The sequence below is a fragment of the Emydura macquarii genome, unplaced genomic scaffold (genome assembly GCF_026122565.2).
Source record: "Emydura macquarii macquarii isolate MOO-44397 ecotype Brisbane River unplaced genomic scaffold, CSIRO-AGI_Emac_v2 contig_951, whole genome shotgun sequence".
NCBI classification, from domain to species: Eukaryota; Metazoa; Chordata; order Testudines; family Chelidae; genus Emydura; species Emydura macquarii.
The window spans coordinates 1-20,965 of record NW_027131088.1 but is presented as its reverse complement, the minus strand read 5'-3'; the positions used below and the strand labels follow the sequence as shown (position 1 = coordinate 20,965).

The 20,965-nt window shown below is 49.3% G+C and overlaps 1 protein-coding gene and 1 long non-coding RNA gene across 2 annotated transcripts; both read right to left on the bottom strand.

Annotated features, from left to right (window-relative positions):
* Positions 1 to 3,799: 3,799 nt before the first annotated feature.
* On the bottom strand, positions 3,800 to 6,451 carry LOC137150004 (uncharacterized). The gene is made up of 2 exons (XM_067543646.1): positions 6,351 to 6,451; positions 3,800 to 4,788 (listed from the first exon to the last, which is right to left on the bottom strand). Exons 1-2 carry the CDS (start codon positions 6,449 to 6,451, stop codon positions 4,272 to 4,274), a joined length of 618 nt encoding a protein of 205 aa, XP_067399747.1. The 3' UTR covers positions 3,800 to 4,271.
* A 10,392-nt stretch (positions 6,452 to 16,843) lies between these two features.
* Positions 16,844 to 19,433, bottom strand: LOC137150002 (uncharacterized). The gene is made up of 2 exons (XR_010918865.1): positions 18,847 to 19,433; positions 16,844 to 18,022 (listed from the first exon to the last, which is right to left on the bottom strand). It is a non-coding gene; the product is annotated as an uncharacterized lncRNA (long non-coding RNA).
* Between the last annotated feature and the right edge of the window lie 1,532 nt (positions 19,434 to 20,965).

Genomic DNA, 20,965 nt, shown 5'->3' with positions numbered 1-20,965 from the left:
ATTGCGTCTCATTTTGGTCCGTCTCTACTGAATCTCAGCCCAGGGCCCTAACCATGGCAAAGGCGTTGCCACTGGGCCGGCGGGGCTCCTGCCGCAACACACCAACAGGGTTGCCCCAACTCAGCCACCGTCTATGGCTGCCCCTGGGCTACTTCCTCCCCGTATCCCCCTGTACCTGCTTCCCCAGGGTCGCTGGGGTGCACCGTCCGGGGTAGGCCCGCCAGTCCCTCCTCGTCTGGCGGCGACAATGCAGGGAGCTCATCGGTGAGAGGCAGTTCCTCTAGGTCACAGGGTTCCAGGAAGGGTGCAGCCTCAGGCAGCTCGTCCAGGTCTGGTCCCGACTCTGGGGACTCGGCGGCCGGCAGCTCCTCCAGGTCCCATCCGACCTCAGGGAGTGTTACCTACCTGGGGTGCGCCGGGGGCTCGGTCCAGTCCCGGGGTTCAGGGGCCTTGGTCCGGGCCCGCGATTCAGGCGTCTCAGCCCAGTCTCTCTGGCCAGGTTGTACGGTCCAGCTACGCAACAGCCCTACCCAGTCTCTAGGCCCGGTTTGATCCGGCGTTGGTCGGAGTCTTGGCTCCAGCCTAGGTCTCAGTCAGCAGGGCAGCACATCTGCTTCCGGCAGTGGTCTGCTCCTGACTGAGCTCAGAGGTCTGTCTCTTATACTGCGGGTGCTAGAGAGGCTCCGCCCCACTTTGGCTGATTGGGCAGCTCCGGCGGCCCTATCCCGGCCCGGCTTTTGGGTTGCCAGGCACTCCCCGGTCACTGTGGCCCTTCCTCGGCTCCTGACCCCGGAGGAGGCCACAGCGCCGTCCTCCAGTGTGTCTGTCTCATCTCTGCTCTGCAACCTGCGTGCTGGGCTCAGTCACCGGCCAGACGGTCCTGTCACCGCGGGGGATCTGCTGCTGCCCCCTTCCCCTGAGCTGCTGCTTTTTAAACGTGGGCCCAGCTTGGTGCTTGTGCAAGTCTGGGCTAGGTTGGCCAGGGAGGTGTTACCCAATCAACTCCACAGAGCAGTGCGGGTGCCTCAACCCACAAATCCTGGCTTCCCAGCCCTGCGGTGCCACCCCAGCGATCCCACCACACTGAGCGCCCTGGGATGCTCATACCCCCAGCCTGCAGCCCCAGATCCCAGACCCGTTCTCACGTCCCAGCCCCCATCTGGAGAAATAGGACTGGAGTCTCTCCTCGGCTCTGTGATGGGGTCATCCTCCCTCTGGGTGCCCCGGCTCTCTGTGGGGTGGGGAGGGGCACCACGTGCTGACCATGCCGCAGCTGTTGGGGGCAGAGGGATTGTGGCCCCTTGGTGGCACCCTGTCCCGGAGGCTTGTACCTGTCTTTGTGCAGCTCAGGGCAGAGCCTGTTTCTCCAGCCGGCTGTCTCTGGACCCAGCATGTTCGCTGGTGAGCTGGTGGTTTGTTACCATTCTGTGGGGCAGGTCTCTGGCCTGTGCCCTAAAGGAGCCCTGGCTGGATGATCCATGGGGTCCCTTCTGGCTTAGGGCTCTAGGAATTTCATTGCCACCTCCTCCCCCAATAATGCCAGGGGGACCCTCAGCTGGTGACTCTCCTTAGCACCACTGAGGTCAGGCTGCCCCATTTCTCTCAGCCTTTGGGGCTGGGACTTGCTGAGACGCCAGGACACCAGCGTCCTGTGCTGACAGCAGGGGGCGCTCTGGGTTCAAATAACCAACACACTCGGCTCAGGGCGTGCAAGCCTAGCTACCTGCTACCAGTGCAGACCCAGGCTGGCTGGTGCTGAGCCCTTTGGGCCTACACGGCCTGCAGGGGTTTTGCACCGACTGTAAAGCTCCCAGGCCCAGCGTCAGACCCTGTGTTGAGCCCAGAGTTGCCCGTCCCCTCGGGGTGATGCTCATTTTACTCCTCCTCGCTAAGACCATATTTTTGCCACCGACTCAGACCCTCTTCAGGTTTCACCCCAGCCCGGCCATGTACCCCGCCTGGTTACCAGGTGCCATGGGAATAGCATCAGCTGCATTGCCCTCCGGCATGCTGCAGGCATGCTGGGGACAGCAGAGTTACCGCTCACACCCGATTGGCCTGTTCAATCTGGCCCTGTCCAGCGCTGGGTGAAAGCCAGACACCGGCGCCCAGGGCCCAGCTCCTGGAGCCACAGGATAATAATTGGCTGACATCTGCCAGGCCTTTTTTGGTTGAGGAGAAAGGCTTGGAAACGTGACCTGCCTGCCTGAGTGCGCAGAGAGCCTGGAACCATGGCTCCCTGAGGGGTGGCCTGTGAGACCTGCAGTTCGGGTGGGGCCTCCAGCAACACCGCCCCAGGGGAGGACCCTTGGTTTGCTGCTGCCTTCCTGCTGTGGCTCTGCTGGGATGGCTCACCAGGTCCCCTATCCCCAGAGCTCTCTGCAGGGGTTGAACCACGCAGATAAGAACCATGGTTGTTCCCCCCACCAACTCAGCAGACAGTGTGCCCTGCCCTGCCACTGCCTGATCCTGTTTTATCTCAGATTTGCTTAGACTTTGTCAGGGAAAGTCTTAAATCACAAGACTGAAGTCTCCAGGGCTACTTTGGATTACCCCTGCAAATTCTCATGGAAGAATTCAAACAAATTCTGCACTTGGACTGCTGATTGGACTTTTAGTAACAAGTGAATTATATGACTTAGTATAATGTTACGAAAGAAAAAATTAAGTCCCTTTTTTCATATGAGGTGGTGGTTTTCACTCAAAGAGACACAATTCAACTACAGGAACTCAATATGTAACATACACAGGCTCAATTTAACATAATTGATAGTTTTTAGTAGTATGTCAATTTAAACAACAGAACAAGGTTAACCATAAAATAAGAAATTTTCACAGATTTAACAGCACACAATACAATTCCACATTGTGTCCAGTTGTTACTCATGGGTACTTTGATTATTTATGGATTGATACAGTAACTGGACAAGCTGAATTATCTGGTTTATTAATTGCAGATTAGATATTTGACATCGAACAGCACTAACAGAAAAGACTATCTTACTAATTTTGGGATACCAGGCTAGCCTGCCCACACGGGCCTGGGGTGGGCTACAGCCTGAAGGGTTTAGAGAGACTTCTTTTCCTTTATTTTATCCCATATTACAATTTTTGCAGGTTAGCACCATAACTGGTATTATCTAATTATTAACAAGTACTAACTTATTGTCAATGTTATACAGATTTCACAGTGCGCTGAATTTCCAGGCATGAAGAAGCATAACAATTTGACTTACTTTCACATGGGTTTAAAACAAGTCCTCAACCAATCATTCTTATATGTTATATTTTGTTATGTTTGCCTTTTTATTGTTTTCCCCCTTTTTTGTAATGATTTTATACTGTTGTGGTATCTGTATGTACCAGTAATATAGGGCAAGGTATGACAAAATGGGGCTGACTTGGCGGGGGGGGCGGGGAGGGTAGGTCGCCCCCCAAAGCCCGTATGGTTCAAATAAGAATTAGATCAGTTCATGGAGGATAAGTCCATCAATGGCTACTAGCCAAGATGGTCAGGGGGACAACCCCATGCTCCAGGTATCCCTAAACCTCTGACTGCCAGAAGCTGGGACTGGACAACAGGGGATCACTCAAATTTCCCAGTTCTGTTCACTCCCTTTGACTCAGCTGGCGCTGGGCTAGATGGACCATTGGATTGACCCAGTCTGGCCATTTTTACATGCTTATCTATTTCTCTCTCTTTCTCGTGGTTTCCATTACAATTTAGAACGTGTTATTTAAGTTGCTTAGCCAGTTATATTTTACCGAGCAAGCACATATGCAATTTAAAACTACCTGATACAGCTAGTCCAAAAGCTCCTGCTCTTAAATATATTTCTGGTTAAGAACTGTAGCTGTTATTTGCTAATTATTCTATATGATCTTTTTTAGCTCTACTTTTGGCAAAGCTTTACGGGAGGTTTTTTAGCATCGCCATGATAAATGCTGAAGCTTCAGGTCTTCATATGCCAACACCTGTTATTGCTGAGGTTAAAAAATAAGCAAGAAAAAAACCCTTCTTTAGAAAATGATGACAATGCCCTGGATACCGCCCGGCCTGGCTAGACAGACATGCGCTAGTGCACTAAAAATGGCTGTGTGGATATGTTGGGCATGGGCAGCAGCTCACGATAGCCGTCGGACTACATGCCCGGGAGGTCAGGTGAGTTTGTACTTGGGTGGCTAGCTTGTCCCACCATCCAGCCGTTTATAGTGCACTCGTTCAAGCAGAGCTAGCACATCCCTGTCTACTCCGGCTGGGAGAAAGAAAGTCACTGTTTCCTGATATTCCAGCCAGCAGCCCCCTTGTCTGTCATCCATGGCTGTCCTGGGTAAGCTGCATGGGGAGTGTAGGGCGGGCAGGGTTCATTTTTCTCGATCTGCACTTTAATGATGGCCTTATTCCCGTTGGAAATAGTGACCTTCACCTGGATCTCCTTGTTGCTCACGTTCACCTTGCCGTCCTGGGTTTCCTTGAGCTCCGTTCTCCCGAAGGACTCGCACTTAAAGGGCGGCTTGTGGCTGTACATGTACTGATAAAGGCGCTCCATGCTTTCAAAATGCTTCCTGCCGGGGAAGAGCTCGAGGGCAAACTCGCTGTTGTAGAGGACGCGTTCGAAGGGGTTGGAGAACATGATGGCCAGGGTTAAGGCGTCGGACTCATAGCTCAGCACCCCGACGCTCCCACGAGGCGTGTACTTGGTTTTCACAAACACACAGCTCTCCGAGGAGCCAGGGCGGATCTCGGGCTCAGGGTCATTCTTGATGTGGCCGCTGAAACAGTAAGTCCTGGAGGAAAACACCCGCGGGGTTCCTTCATTACACCACATCCCTAAGAATAATTAATAACTGTATCCTGGCAGCAGGGGAATCCTGACCCTGGGGGCCAAGGTGGGTCACAGCCTGCAGCTTTTCTGCACAGGGGACGCACAAGAGGTCGCGGGGCCATGGAGCGCAGCCCCACCTGGGCCACCCCCAGGGCAGAGGGTCCTTTCCTGCATGACTAAGGTGCAAGATAGTGGAGATAAGGTAAGCAGGGCAGGGCAAGGCCCCCATCTTCCAACCCCGGCTGGGCTCTGGTCCCGCACCACCCTCCTCCCCACTCACACAGCTGCAGTCTGCCCAGCGGATACACCTGCTGCAGAGCCCGGGCTGAGACGCTGGAGCCCAGCAGCCTCCTGCAGCCTCTGGGGCTGGGCGAGGAGGAGACCTCCGGCCTCAAAGGTAGCAGCAGCCAGACTGGACCTAAGGCAGGGGGAAGATCCACAGCTGCCCCTCTGGGGCTGCACAGGATAGGGCTGGACAAGGTGGGGTTCGAGGCAGCAGCCTGTCTCCTGGGGGGTGCGGGTTTTTACTGGGTGGCAGGAGGCTCTGTGGAGCAGGGTGTTTACTTGGGGGAAGAAGAAGGGGGAGTCTGGGTGACAGAGCTTATAATGGGGCTCTGGGTTTCCCTAAGGCATAGGGGACGCTGGGTGGAAGGATTTTTAAGTGGGGAAGGTGGCCACTGGTTGTCAGGTTTTTTGTAGGGGTCTCTGGGCTGGGTATGTAGTGATCTGCCTGTCAAGGGGAATGTAAGATGGCTGAGGTGTGGGGGGGCTGGTGGAGTGACCTTCCTGTCAGAATTCCCCGTGGGGCTTTGATTTCGAATGTGATTGTTATCTCATTGCTTGGTCGATCATGTGGGTGAACTCCTGCCAGGGCTTGTAGCTGGGTTTTGGGGGGGGGTGTTTCTAAATCAAATCTGTTCTCGGGCTCTAATGAAAGCTTTCATTTGTTCTGTGATGTATAGGCCCATGTGTTCATAAAAAACACCTGTTTCATTTAATATAGTGGGCTACTTTTGAACTAGTATTTAAGGGACTTTGGGCTATTAATACCATAGAAATCTGACCATCAGAAATAAACATCTTTACAATTCATCCCAGGCCTATGACCTGCCCCAGTCCATCTCCCTGGGACTTAATCAAACTTTCCAACCTCCCAAGAGGCTTCCAGCAGCCATTTCCTCTCAAACCAAGTGGCCAGGCAAATATTTCCTTCTTCCCCCCTTCCTCAAGAGAGTGTGATTCTCCTCCCTCCCCTCCCCCCAAACTTCCCCAGCCCTAGTCCTGGACACATAAAATGTCCTGGCTCAAAGCCCCAAGAACATCTTGTACCCCTGCAGGGGTAGAAACAGCAAATTCAGCCCAAAAGGCAGGGAGATTTGGGGGACCCACTGGGACATACAGCACTTCCCCAAAAGAAAGACAGACAGACAGACAAACACATCCTCCACATCCTGGCATATCCGAATAGCTACCAGTCACAGGCTGACTTGGGAAGCCAGGAGGAGGCAATGGGAACCCGCTTACCTGGGGTTCTCGAGGGTCACATCTTTGGTGTTGTTGGTTATCTGGATGCCCACACACCTGCCTGTGTTCACCTTCAGAATCAACTCTTCAACAATAGGCATCTCGCAGCAATGAGGAATTCAGCAGTAGTTCCCACAGAGCACTGCCAGTCCCTGTCCGGACAGTGCTGACTCCCAGGCCCCCACCTAGTGTCCAATCCAGCCCAGCGGCGTGTGTGCTCTGCTAGCTGAGATGCAGCCCACACTTCCCCTGTAGAGCAGGGTCTATAAATGACAGCGCTGGGGTGTGAAGGGCTCTAGTCATCAGGGTTTCTGAAAAAGGAAATTCTGTCTAGCCAAGGAGGGGGAAGGCCAATATGACAGCCCAGGAGGCTCACTGTCAAGAAACGGAAATCATTTGCTGGCAATCCGCTTCTCCTGCTTCTTATAGTGCTCTACGCTACCTGTATCAGTGCTGGATGGGGGCCCGGCATCTCTGCAGGTAGCTCGATGGGCAGCTGCAGGCACCAAGTACACACGGTGCTGGGTGGGAATGGGATGGAGAAAAGGCGCATGCGATTATCAAAATCAGTGGTGCAGGAAAAGACAATAAAAATTATCCTAAAAAACGAAATGGAAATAGTCTCCTACAAAGAGAGCTTGGAAAGAAAGGTGTAGGCCTTGCTGACGCCCTGGGATTGTATCTGGGACTGAGGGGTGTTTGCTGGGGGTCAATCCCATGAGCGGCTAGCCAAAACGCTCCTTCACTAAGTCAGGGGCTGATTACTTGCAGGAGTCTGGGCGTGGGCTGACCCAGGAGTGGGCAGCCCACACATCAAAGCAGAGTAAGTCGGGCCCAGGAGTGAGGGATCAAGTGACACAGCTGCACAGCAGTCCAGATTGCAGGGGGGAACGTCACAGTGGCACAGCAAATATGCACAGCTTGTTGCTCTGCATGAAGTTCACACTTTCAACACTGGTATGTGTGATCTTAAGTGCAGTGGATGAGAACAGTCAGGAGATCACAGTTTGTTATTGATCACCATTTGTGAGGGAAATAAGCCCAGGGAAACATAAAAAATGCCTGCCAGTGAGGCAGCTGCAAAACTTGAGAGTGTTCGGCTGGAAGCCCATGAGAAAGAGTGTGAATTTCAAAAGTGGCGAGCAGAAATGAAGCTTAAAGAAGTAGCTGAGGCCAGGGCAACTGAGGCAGCTGCACAACGGTGCACCTGGGAAACTGAGGAAGCTGCCCACATACGTGCCTTGAAGTTAAATCAGCTCGAGGCAACTTGCTTCAGCAGAGAAAGCCAAAGAAGCTGAAGAGAGAGCCCACCAGCGAATCATGGACAACAAGAAGAAGGAGAGAAAGTATCAGCTGGAGATGATAGACAGGCATGGGATCATCCCCGGTGCTCCTATGTCCCCAGTGTCTCCCTCCACACCTAAAACACTCCGCTTTGATAAGCTGCGTCCTGTTTACAAAGCAACAGACTGCACTGAGGAGTACTTTACTACTTTCGAAGATCCCGGGGGAGAAGAAAGTTCCCACGCTCATAGTAAAGTTGTCGGGCAAAGCTTTGTCTGTGTTTAATGAGATGCCAGTTGAGGAGGCTTGAAGATATGATACATTTAAGAGGGGTGTCTTGCAAAGGTTTCAGATTGCATCTGAAGTGTACAGAATGAAGTTTAGAAGTCTTAAGAGGGATACAGGCATGACTCTCAATGAATATGCTTATAAATTGTGTGATTTATTGAAGAATTGGGTCGGGGTAAGTGATTTGACACGTATGACCAGTTCTTTGACCTCATAGTGCAAGAGCGATTTCTAAGCGGTTGTACAGAGGAATAGTCTGTAGAATAAAGATTTGAAATCTGTGATAGAAATGGCCACAATGGCAGATGCCTTTGAGCAAGCACAGATGTCTATGGGCCACAAGTCTCAGAGAGAGGGACAGAAACCCAGTTCCAAAGGGGGATCCCATTTTACTCCGTGAAGGAGGGTGGATGGGAAGGCAGACCATCACCCCCCAGAAGCCCTGTGTCTCCTAGAAAACCCAATACAACCCACCTGGGAAGGAGGCGGGTCCAAGAAGGTGTTACCAATGCGACTCCACTGAGCATTTGAAAAATCAGTGCCCGGAACTGATGGGGGTTAATTCCCCCATTCCCAGCCCAAGTGAACCCAGTGATTCTAACTCATGAGTTCCAGGAGGCACACCCCATTTCCTCCACCGTCTCCCAGTTTACATTCCCGGCTTTGTGGGTGTGGTGGTCACAGGAGGGGGTAAGGAGTTTCTCAGAGATATCAAGACAAATGGCAGGGAGGCTGTCGGATGGAGGGACACAGGATTACAACTGTCTCTAGTCAGGCCAGGCTGGGTCTGAGAGAGCGTGCGACATGGTACCTGTCTTTGCACCCAGATACTTAGCCTCTGGCTCTGATTTTGAGAGGGAGTTGTGTGGCTGACTTTCCAGAGGGGAGTAGTCACACGACTGACCCTCAGGCATAAAAGAGGAGGTGACAGAGAGCGCCCAGACTCCTGTCCCAGGTTGTCAGGCCGCTCACCCTGATGTGCTGGTGAAAATTAACTCTGCCTCTTTAAGACAGGAGGATCCAGATCCAGAAGAAGAAGGTGTCTGTGACCATTCGAATCAGCTCGCTGGCAGGGGAGAGGGGAAATTTCCCCAGGCAGGTAAAACTCAGAAGGCACCTGGGTTGCTAGAAAGAAACACATCACCCTATGATAACAAATTTGGTACTGATGCTAAATTTTGTGAGCGACATTGGACTACTCATGTTGAACCTTGTAGTTGGATAGATCGTGCATAGATTTCTGGAAAAAGCCTTTGATTGTGCTAAGAATGGCAAATGGGGAAACTGAGGCAGACTGCCTCATCGCTTTCATGGCTAAATACCAAGGTAACCCTGATGTACTACAGTGGCTGACCCTCCTGCAGCTCTGTAAGAGGGGAGGTGTGACACGCTGTACCCCATGCACGCCCTTATGGTGTGATGTGTGTATCCGTCACATTTACCCGTATGGTGTAACTGTGTATTGTCTAATGCAAAGTCTGTCCTTTAAGGTGTTTTTGGCGTGCTCATGACACACTGAACATTATTGTTTTGGTAGCATGTCACATATGTACAGCTATGAAACCCTGCTATGCAAATGAGTCCCAAATGTGTGACTCACATGGCTGGAATAGATCCAGGCAATCAGAAAGCAAAGTGCGGGTTCACGGCTTGCAGAGGCATGCATAGAGGAACAATGGACTGGCCTGAGCATCTGATAAGGCAACGCTCGTTTGACTCCAGGGGAGGAAATCATGCCTATTGCCGGACATGGTTGATCACCTGACCCCAGGGGGTGACGAGGAAACGTGTTAAAGGCAGAGGCATTTTTGTTGCTGGAGCTCGCCCTTGGAATGCATCTACAAAGCAACATCAAGGACATTGACAAACTGCCCACAGGTGTAGGCCCAAAACAGATGCTGTTAAATAACACCCTGAGATTCTGCCTCTGAGACTCTGTTTACACTTGTTTGGGGCATCCCGAGGCCTTTTGTTAGAAGTAATTGCCTGGGGAAGATCAAGAAGTATTTGTTACTAGTACATTTTGTTATTTAATGTAAGCAGAATCCATATTAATGGTAAATTCCACTGTAGTATTTTCTTCCTCTAGGTTTGTAATGTCTTTTTAAGTACCTACCTTTGATTCTGTTTTAAGTTTGTTTTACTTTTAATTTTCTTTTGAAGTAGAAATGAAGTTGTTTGCTGAGGAATGAATAAAGTATGTGTGTAAGATAAAAAAGTAAAAAGGTCGTGACCTCAAATCTCCAAGGCAGTAAGAGGAAGTGAAACTACCTTGCTTTAACAACTTTACAACCCAGTTGGCCAAAGCATGCAGACAGAGATAACCTCAAAGTACAGAGGGATCTGCTCCAAGGACAGGAACAAGACAAAGTGTAAAAAATATCGAAAGCAGTCATCCTTGCAACATTACAGGTGATTGATAATCACACCAGCATGCAAAAGTAGTGTGACACAGCAGGATTAATTAACTTACCTGGGAGCTGATCGCTATAAAAATGGGGTGAAAACATGGAGACTTTGGATTCAGTTCTGCAAACATCATCCAGGAGCATCAGACTGTGCACAAACAAAGGCCCGGCTCCCTCTCGTGTTCAGGCTACCTGGCCAGTGGACTGGCACAAGCAATATAAATTCACCAGTATCCCCACGCCCAAGTGAGGCAGAACGGAAATCCTAAATACTGTGGATTTGGAGGTAATCAAAAACAAACTAAGCTCCCTGTGCCAGTTGCAAAACAGTCTTATACAAAAACAAATATGTGGCAATGGTTAAATACCACATGGCTTTTATGGAAATGAAAAATAGAACTGCTGTGGTTATAGGGTGCACTACAATGCAAATTCTTAGCCTGGCAACACTAGAATACAAAAAGTATTGGGTTGTATCTGGAAATGTTAAGGTTTTAGCACATTTTTTAAGACAAAGAAAAAGATTGCTATTTTACACCTATAAATATAAATGGATGCAGTATGTGTCTGGTGTGAATGAAATGGGGATGCTGCGATGGATTTGTGGTGTAACGAAGAAGGAAAAGATAAGGAACGAGTACATTCAAGGGACTCTGAAAGTGATAGAGGTAGCAACAAAGTTGAAGGAGGAGAGATTGAGATGGTATGGACATGCAATGCGAAGAGGTGAGGACCATGTGACGAGAAGAGTGTTGGAAATGGAGCCCCCTGGACCATGGAAGAGAGGAAGGCCAAAGACCTGTTGGAAGGATGTGCTGAAGAGAGACATGTAAAGTGTTGGACTTAAGATAGAAGATACACAAGATTGTATCGGATGGAGAAGGACCATAATGAACATTTTTGGCGACCCTGCTTAGTGCGGGAAAAGCTATAAGAAGCAGAATGTGTCTGGTGTGGTGAGACCAAACCTGTTACTAGGCAAAATTTTTGTTCCCAACATTGTGCCCATCAACAATCTCTGAAGACAAAGCTATGAAAGGTTAGCCCGCTCCCGGTATTACACATGGAATCTTTCTGGCTGCCTCATATTATGAGCCAGGGGGCTGAAAAAAAGGGGAAACTATTGAACACCAGAGGGTGTACCATGTGAAGCCCTCAAAGGTAGGTGTGCTTATCCTTTCCTGTCACTCCAAAACCATATAGCCAGGATGTATCACTGGGAACGTGCGTATGGAATAAATTAAAAAATACAACCCAAGTCCTGTACAATGGGCAATGAATATGTGTAGCCTCTTGGGAAAAGTGTATTATTGAAGGATGAAAATGTTAGTTAACCCCTGGTGAATAAATGGAAATGTAATGTCAGTATGGTGTATACCAGTAATCACACACACTACTTGCTAAAAACAGAAAGGGGACAGGTGCTTATGACAACTGACCTAGTTAACTTCTCTGTCAGTCTTGGCTTACACTGGCAAGAATTGACAAACAACTTCTTGGAAGGAAAAAAAGTAACTCAATTTTTACAACAAACACAAAAAAAACCCAGAGGAAAATGGGCAATACAAGCAATGCATGCAAACGGGGACATGTTAAAAATTGCTAAGTCAAAAAAAGAGCTAACTGCTTACCATTGGTCTGATGTTTTTACAGACTGGTCACCCACACCTAAGGGAATATTGTCTGTTATGTTTCACCCCCTGCTGATTGTTTTAGTTCTAAGCTGTATGTGTGTAATCGGAATGTACACTATGCATTGCTGAATTAAAAAAACTGTATTTAAATCTGAAAACACAGGTACAGAACCATGTCACAGTATATTGCTTTAAAGCAATTACATAAGGGGTGACCCATCCAACCCTCCTGGATTGACGGGTCAAAAGAGGGATAATTAGGCCCAAAACAGATGCTATTAAATAACACCCTGAGATTCTCTCTCTGAGACTCTGTTTACATTTGTTTGGAGCATCCCGAGGCCTTTTGTTAAAAGTAATTGCCTGGTTAAGATCAAGAAGCATTTGTTACTAGTACATTTTGTTATTTAATGTAAGCAGAATCCATATTAATGGTAAATTCCACTGTAGTATTTTCTTCCTTTAGGTTTGTAATTTCCTTTTAAGTATGTACCTTTGATTCTGTTTTAAGTTTGTTTTACTTTTAGTTTTCTTTTGAAATAGAAGTGAAGTTGTTTGCTGAGGAATGGATAAGCTATGTGTGCTTTTGCCTTATCCCCTGAATAAGATCCTGCTAGTCTTTTATTTTATAAATACAAAATGGGGGCGGACGGGGGGAGGGCTGGCTGCAGGAGTCATCTCACCCAGCCTGTGTGGTAAGCTAACATCAAAGACTGAAAAAGTACTAAAGTGTTGAGTTTTGTTTAGAATGTGATTTATCTTTCTAATTAATTCTGATCAAACCTTGATTCATATTTTTCTGGCTTATTATCATTTAAAATCTTGCTGTAATCTGTACATTTGTTTGTTTTTAATCTAAAGCAGTGCCTGTGAGTTGAGTGTGTGTACAGATTTCACTTAGAATGACAGAGCTGGTGCATATCAATTTCTTTGATAAATGGACGGACTACTGTAATGAACTTGTAAAACGACAGTTCCCAGGATTGCATCTGGGACTGGGGGGTGTTTGCTGGGGGTCAATCCCATGAGCGGCTGGCCAGAAGCACTCCTTCACTAAGACAGGGGCTGATTACTTGCAGAAGGCTGGGCGTGGGCTGACCCAGGAGTGGGTGGCCCACAGAGCAAAGCAGAGTAAATCGGGGCCCACAAGTGAGGGATCGGGGTGACACAGCTACACACCAGTCCAGATTGCAGGGGGGAAGGTCACACAAGGTCAGGTCAAATCTGATTCACAGCCTCTGGTTCTAAATAACTGTTAGTTATTTCTAGGGCTTCAGCAAGGCCTACAACGGGGATTGTTACCTTAGACAGGATGGAAAAGAGAAGACAGGAGAGAAGATCCTTAAATAATGGAGGGTCTGCAGAGAGAGCGCTTCAGGAGCTTCGGTTCTCCCTGTCTCATCACATAGAGAAGGGGACAGTAAACGATGAAAAATGCAAAGCCAAGAAAGGGAAGTCCTGTCTTGGGAACGCACAGCCACAGGAAGTCATTGAGGTCAAGAACTCAGCAAGATTCAAAATGAGAGTGGAAGTAACTCCGAGCAGGTAGAGTGCTGGATGGGAACTCAGGAAGAGGTGACACGTAACTCTTTAGAGGGGAGGGGGGGAAACGTGACTGCCCCAGGCATTGGCTTTGGGGCCCATGCACAGACATTTGTATTCTTTAGAAGGAAAACAGCGCTGATTTAGAGCTGGTGCCGCCTAGTTACAAGGCTCAACTCACCACGCACAGAGACCGAAGGAGTGAAATTTAGACTGAGCCAGGTGTAGTGCAAGCCCACAGCAGCCAGGCTTTCCACACAGACGTGTCAAAGTACCTCAGTGCTGACTGGCAACAGCCTTCCTTCCCGTGGTGCGTGTACACACTGAATTTTTTTGCCGTTAGAACGTCGTGAAATGGCCACAAGAGACTGAACTCAGGTCACTGAACAAATGACTTATTCAAAGCCAGTCAATCAGCCTTTGGCAAGTTATTTTTTAAACAACCAAAACGAAGTTTCCTTGTCCAGGCCCCGTTACAGCACTGGATCTACATGTGTTGGGAACTGAATTCTCACAGTGCAATCAATGTCCATTTCCAGCACGAATGCGCCCAAAGCAGCTCCCACCAAGGAATTCAGCCGCATAGTGTGATCTTATGCCAGCGTCAGCAGCTGCCAGCTTCATTTTTTAAAAGCACCTAAAGTGTTTATTTAAGCACGTAGCTGTAGATTGTTGAAAGACAAAGCATTGTTCTGGCTTCTTCATTGTGCCTGATAGCTAAGATGCCTTAATCGTGTGCAGGTGAACCACAGCATACCTTCCCCACTGCCCCCGCACCTCCCACACCTGCTCAAAGCCGGCATCCCCTTGCCCCCACCCACACAGCTCCACCCCCCGGGATTTCTCCCATCGCCTCCCACTGCAGACTTGGAGCGGGCTCCAGGCGCCTCCTGCAGCTGCAGGCAAGGAAGGGACAGGATTCAGCAGGATTCCCCGCACCCCCTCTGGTGGAGCTGTGCTGCCTGCCCCGTCTCTCTTCCCTGCTCTGGGGACCTCCTAAGTGGGGTCGACAAGAGCTCTAGGTGCTGGTGCCTTTCCCAGGCGTGTGCCCCCCTGCAAGCCGACTGCCACCCGGGCTGAAATCTCAGGGGGGGAGGGGCACATGCAATCCATCTGAGTGCCACACTGCTGTTGTGATTCCTAGAGAGACGGGCGGTGGGAGGCAGGTGTTTGGGGAGCATCCTGAGAACAGGGGGAGGAGAGGGCGGCAAAGGAGGAGCCACAGAGGGGAGGGAAGGGGATCTGTAGAGGCTGGGTGTCTGGGACAGGGCTGGAGATCTCATGCTCCTGGCTGGGTGGGTGGCACAAGCTGGTCGGGCTTTTCTGCTGACTGACAGGGACTTTTACTGCTTGGCAGCAACTCGAAAATAAGTAGCAATACGAACGAATGGAGCTAGTGGGGAGATAACAAATGCTGGATCCCAGGCTCACAGCTGGTACTGCCAGGAGGACGAGCCAGCTGCTGCGTATGGAGCATTGGCATCCCCCAGGTCCCATACTCACTTCCCTGAGTGCCCCCTTGAGACAGAGTGACGTCCTGGGGACACCACCTGGGCCCCAGCTCTGACGGGCAACCTCCGCTCTCCCTGCCGCAATCTGGGCATCATCAGATGCCACTGCCCGAAGGCACGTGTTCTCACAGCGAGGAAACTAGCCAGGAACACGGCTCAGCCTCCAGCACGGCCAGGGACAAACTTGGCATGGAAGCGGGGATGCAAAGTTGTTTTCTCAGACGTCCAAATGTGCCATGCCCGGCCCCGATTGTCCCGGCGCTCATTGTTGTGCAGAGGAAGCATGTTTCTGTGGGAAACGCTCCAGGAAGTGCAGTGGGTGGGGTCAGGACATTTCTTTAAATTCTGCTGTTATTGTTTAATTCTGCTGTCGGCACCCGGACAGGCAGCCAAAGAAAGGTCCCGAAAAGCGAGCTCCTCGCCTAGCGTCTGCTCAGCCCTGAGCGGCAAACCACAGAGCACAGGTAGCTCGGCATTGCTCAGACCTGCTCTGTGCTACCAAAACCCCGGCGTAGACTCAGCTAGGCCGGCACAACTCTGTCAGCCTAGTTAATGTTGTCAGAGGAAGGGGGTGTAGCTATGCCAGCAGAGGAACTCCCTCTTGTCTATTGAGAATGCAGGAGCCCTGGCAAAAGGCTACCCTCAGGCATGGAATGACTCTCTCCTCCCGCTGTTAAAAGGTAGAATTAATGATTCCTCTTGGAGTCGTATTGTTCTGTTAAAAGCAGGGACGTTGCTCCTGCGTCCGCAGACGGTTTTCCCATGAGCTGGAAGCTGAAAGTCACCAAGAGCTGAAATCACTAGAGGAAGTGGGCTTGACTGACAACCAGCAAAGAGGAGCCAGGAGAGGTAGGTGCCTGCAGATGGCAGGTGCCAGCAGCGGGGACTCAGCAAGGCCCAGAGATGGCAGGAGGCAGAAGTGGCGAGGACCTGGTCAAGCCCACGTCTGGCAGGGACCTGCAGAAGGGGACTGGCTGAGCTCCCAACCGAGAGGTGGCCACTGCAACTATGGGGGTCAGTTCAGTACAGGGGAAAGCGAGAAGGGAGAGGTGACGGACATGCCCCCGTACTCTGGGGTGGGTTTAGCTCACTGAGTTCATGAATTCTGTTTGCACTGCTTCCAAAACCAGTGCTGCGTTCCTTCCGTCCTTGTATTAAAAGGTTTACTCTCTACCCTCAGCCTCTGTGCTTGCGCGAAGGACAGTATTGCCTTTTGGGGGTGCCCAGGGGATAGTGTGTGATTTCCCAGGTGACTGGGTGGGGGGCCTCGAGCCGGTTTGGTGTTGTATCATTGACAGAAACCCGTGGATAGAGAACCTGGCCCTTTCCTCCTCTGCCTGGCAGAAGGGTTACACACACAAACCCCATCACGCTATGTGTGTGTCCCTAGCCAGAGCACCTGGCCTGCAGCTCCAAGCCACCCCCACCGTCCCCTGCAGCAGCATAGGCAGGCGGCTGTGTGTGTCGGGATCTCATTCCCGTGGGGGGCTCTTTCCCCTCCAGATTGTTTTACTCTTCAAAAAGAGCAGCTCCAGGAATATCCCGCCGTGCCCACCCGCACCAGAAGACAAGCCCCGGAGGCTGGAACGTGCCATGCTCCATTCATTGCACACAGCACAAATAGTCACAAACATAACACGGCTAAGACCCATCCCCTCACAGCCCACGTTCCAGGCCTAACCCCATGCCCATCTCTCACTAATTTAGTGCTAGAAATGTACTGAACAGCCTGTTCCGGTTAACCCAAGGAAAATTGGCGTCCTCTATTTAAAAAAAAAATAAATCCTGTCTTTATTGTTCAAGAAAAGTACAAAACTAAAGGGAAATACAATGCAAAACATTTTAATGAATACAATCATCACCACCAAAGGAAGGCAGATGTACAATATCTCTTGATTTAGGCTTTTATCTTCTGTTTTAATTTTTTTTATTGACATGGGAAAAAGCCCATCCCAGGATCATAAGGGGTTTTGTTTGTTTGTTTGTTTTTGCAGCATACAGACAAAAGAGCCGTTACTAAATACACATACCCTAGCAAATCTCTCTTAGTTTCCATTAATTTCTTAATAAATATTGAACCTTATATCCTAACAAGCCCCTGCTCTGATTTTGATGAGGGTTTCAAACCATTGCACGGCAGCTCATTGAAACTTTTTTTTATCTGAATCATTTTCCCATCCGAAAATGGGATTTAGCCAAAAATAGCATTTTGGTAGGAGAATGTTCTTTGCAAAATATGATTTGGGATGAAAGCAGGCAGCAGTTTGGACAGCAATGGAACGAGCATAACTGACAGCAATTGGAAATAACAGAACAAAACAAAACAATTGATTAAAACCACTTGGATTAAAACCGGAGAGAAAAAAATCTTCCTTTAAAGTTGTAGCTGAAAAATGACCAAACTCAAATAGTTTGCAAATATCAGAGTTTGTTCATGAAAAAAAATATAGGCTAAACTTCTTTGGAGAAAAGCATCCTGAATTTTGCAGCACGTTGAACAGGATTCAAAAGCTGGGGGTCATTCCAGCTGCTGAGGTTCCTCAAATTGTAGCGCATTAGGTGCTGGCATGTAGTGGGGAGGGGAATCAATTTCTTCAATCAGTATCTTAAAGACAGCTTTGCTGTGGTTGGACAGGGTGGCAGAAATTTTAAACGGCTCTAGTGTTACAGCAATAGCAGTTGAAATTCTGCCAAGTTTCTTGCTTGCATGTGTTTTCGTTTGTTTCGGGAAGCTATGCATAACATCGTACGTGTTCTTCAGTTCAGATTCCTGGAAGTCCTTTTTGCCTTCAAAGATTTCCAATCCGTACTTAAGTTCGTGCAGGTTGTTGTCAAAGGGGTTGCAGAACATGGCGATGAATGAGAACCTGTCTGACTCATAGGTGAAGACTCCTCCAACCCCCCAAGCGCTCAAGTTCCTTTTCACAAACACACAGGTCTCCTTGCTTTGGGGGCTGAGTGCCGGTGGGGGAGGACTGAAGGTGTGACCGCTGTAACAGAAAACGCTGTGGGGAGACAGGAAATATACATGTTAAGTTGCATCCTCAGCAGTGGGATTACTATAATCAACTAGCCGTTAGCACAACAGCCGTGGTGTTTGGTCCCCAGAACGGACAGGCAGTTTTTACTCCATGGATGGAGCAGGAAGTTCCGTTCCCGCGGGTTAACCCACCTTGGGGCTGCGGCAGTGCAGTTGCTCGGCTGGCTTTTCCTGAAGAAGTCAGCTTCCAGTGCCTGTGTTTGGCCGGAAAGTCTCACGAGGACTACTTGATGTTTGTAGATTCAAAGATCTTTTCCCTTAAAAAGTCATTCCCCTGGATCTTCCATTTTGCCCAGACCCTATACGGCATTTGCCATAGCAGCACCTGCCCAAGAGCTTTATTTACACCTACAAAAATAGTAAGTTGCAAATGTCCAAGTGGTACAATGCACCCTTAACTCCATCCCCCGATGGAGATGCACAATGCCTTTGCCACTTCTTTATCCTTCCTTTTTTATTTAATCAGCCATTTTCAAGACCCTGCGGGATAAAGGCCTCCCCCACTTAAGCAACACTGTCTTCTGTCTTTGCACCCTTCCCACCCCAGCAGCTCCCAGTCCCACCTACTTTAAAGAGACAAGGTGGGTGAGATAAGATCCTTTACTGGATCAACTCCTGGTGGTGAAAGAGACAAGATTTTGAGCCACACAAAATAAAGAGGCTTTATTAAAAAGAAACTAAATGGGAGCTGATATTTGGGGCAGATACGGAGAGAAATATACATTGCTCCAGATGTATATTGAAAGCATTTGGACATAAGCATGCTGGATAAAACACAATCTCACCTACCATGGGGACCTGAGGGTCACCGTTGTTTTGTTGGTTATCTCGACTCCCACACATCTTGTCTGAGTCACACTTTTAAGAATCTCTTCGATGGCTCCGCTCTTGTCCATCTCCTAAGCTCCCCAGAGCGCTGGGATAGTCTAGCAGATCAGCGAGTGTCAGCTGAGTTCCTCACACAGAGTTCTCGCTGCTTCTCCAGAGCACCCGGCACATTTGATGAGGCCAAATTCAGCAATGAGGAATGAAAAACCGTCATGTACTCTCTGTAAATAAGCTGGGCGGTGACAGCTCACAGGAAGGGTGTTACCAGATGAGATCTGACTGCGACTGGCAAAGCTTATGGCAAAACCTATTCCATTCTAAAAGGGCAAGAAATGTGTGTTATTGAGAGCTGACCAAAGGGGGAAACCAGCTGCAACTCCAAAGCTGAAGGACATCTGGATTTTTGGAATATTTGATTAAAAGTCTTTTTGAAACATTTTGAAAGATCCTTGCTGTTTTCTCTTCTTGCCCCAGGATGCAGGAAAATGAACGATGCCCTGGTTTGGGGTAGTTTGCTGGGCGTTGTTTGGGGGTTTGTTTGTTTTTTTCATTTTTCTTTCTTTTCATTTTCTCTCTGCTGGAAGTTGGCATCTCAGTGTAAAGTCTCCACCACGTCCCTTGGGCCTGCGATCCAACGCATATCTGCCCTCCCTGTTGTGCATTGGTGTCTGTTTCCAGTTGGGATTTGTCTCGCTTCAGCATCAGTTTGGAAATGGCAGGAGCTGAGGTCTGGGGCACGGTGGGAGAGGTGACAGGTCTGACCCTTGCCCCATGGCACCTCTGGGCTCTAGGTGAGGTCTTAGAACAATTACCCAGAATGCTCTGAGGCTGGAAGTAATGCAAGGGGTTCTGAGATATGTACCCCTCTGCACCACACCTGGACACACGGCTTGCGCTGTGGAATCTCTTGCAGTGGCGTAAGGACAGCTGGGTGAACACTCATCAGTTGTATTGGCCTCGAGGGTTCCCCTATGCATTCCCCTATGCATGGGACAGAGGGCCTAAGTCCTGCCGGGGCCCATGTAAACCTTATGTACACATTTCCCATCTTGTCCCTATTTTCCTCCCCTTGCTCTATCCAGTCACTAAAAGGTGGCACAGTGCCACAGCACCACAGGATGTCAGGAGCTGTCATGGCAGCCTGCAGAGTGCTCCTCCTCCACTCCTGATCTTTGGGCATCACCTGATAAGAAAGATATGGACGAAGTGGAGAGAGTCCTGAGGACAGCAATAAAAATGATCAGCCATTTAGAAAACCTGCCCTGTGAGGCAAAGTTGAAAGAACAGGACGTGTTTAGTCTAGAGAAGAGAAGGTTGAGGAGGACCTGATGGCAGTCTGCAAATATGTTAAGGCATGTTATAAAGAAGACAGTGAACAATTGTTCTCCATGTCCACTGTGTTACCTGTCAGCTCTGTGTTCCTGGGGAACCCTGGTGCAGTACCCAGCCTGTCTGACTCACAAAGGACTTCCCCCTCACCTCTGCCTGAACCAAAACCAACCAGAAGAAAGATTTACAAAAAGCAAAGCAAATGCAGTTGGAGACACACCTAAACCCCTCTGGACAAGGGTGACAGGATTAAGGCAGCTCCCCTAGTCCCATCTGCATCGAAAATGGGACAGGGAGGCACTTCCATTAGCATTCAGACTGGAGAACAGAGGTTCCAAGGCAGGGACCGCACTGAACTCTGGGACCAGAGAAGCAAGGGAGCACTGTCACGCTGGCTGGACTGGGGTGGTGGGGAACATTTAGTATATTGTTTGACATCAGTATGTCAAAATCATAATAATTCATGTGAGATATGTCATGTCAGATACTGGTAGAAAGGCTGTAATGTGCTAAGTAAGATGATTATGTGTATGTTCATGTGTTATATGTGTAATGGACGTTATGGATATGGTTGATATATCTGTATTTCAAATTGTGCTGTGTCTGGGTAACGCCCCAGACAGGATGGCTGCAGCACTAGCCTGCTTCATGGCCCATTAAGATATTCACAGGTGCAAGGGGCCCAGGGGGAGAAGCCAAGGATATACCTGAGGAGTCACCAGGACTTGGTCATGTGACTCTGGACTGCATT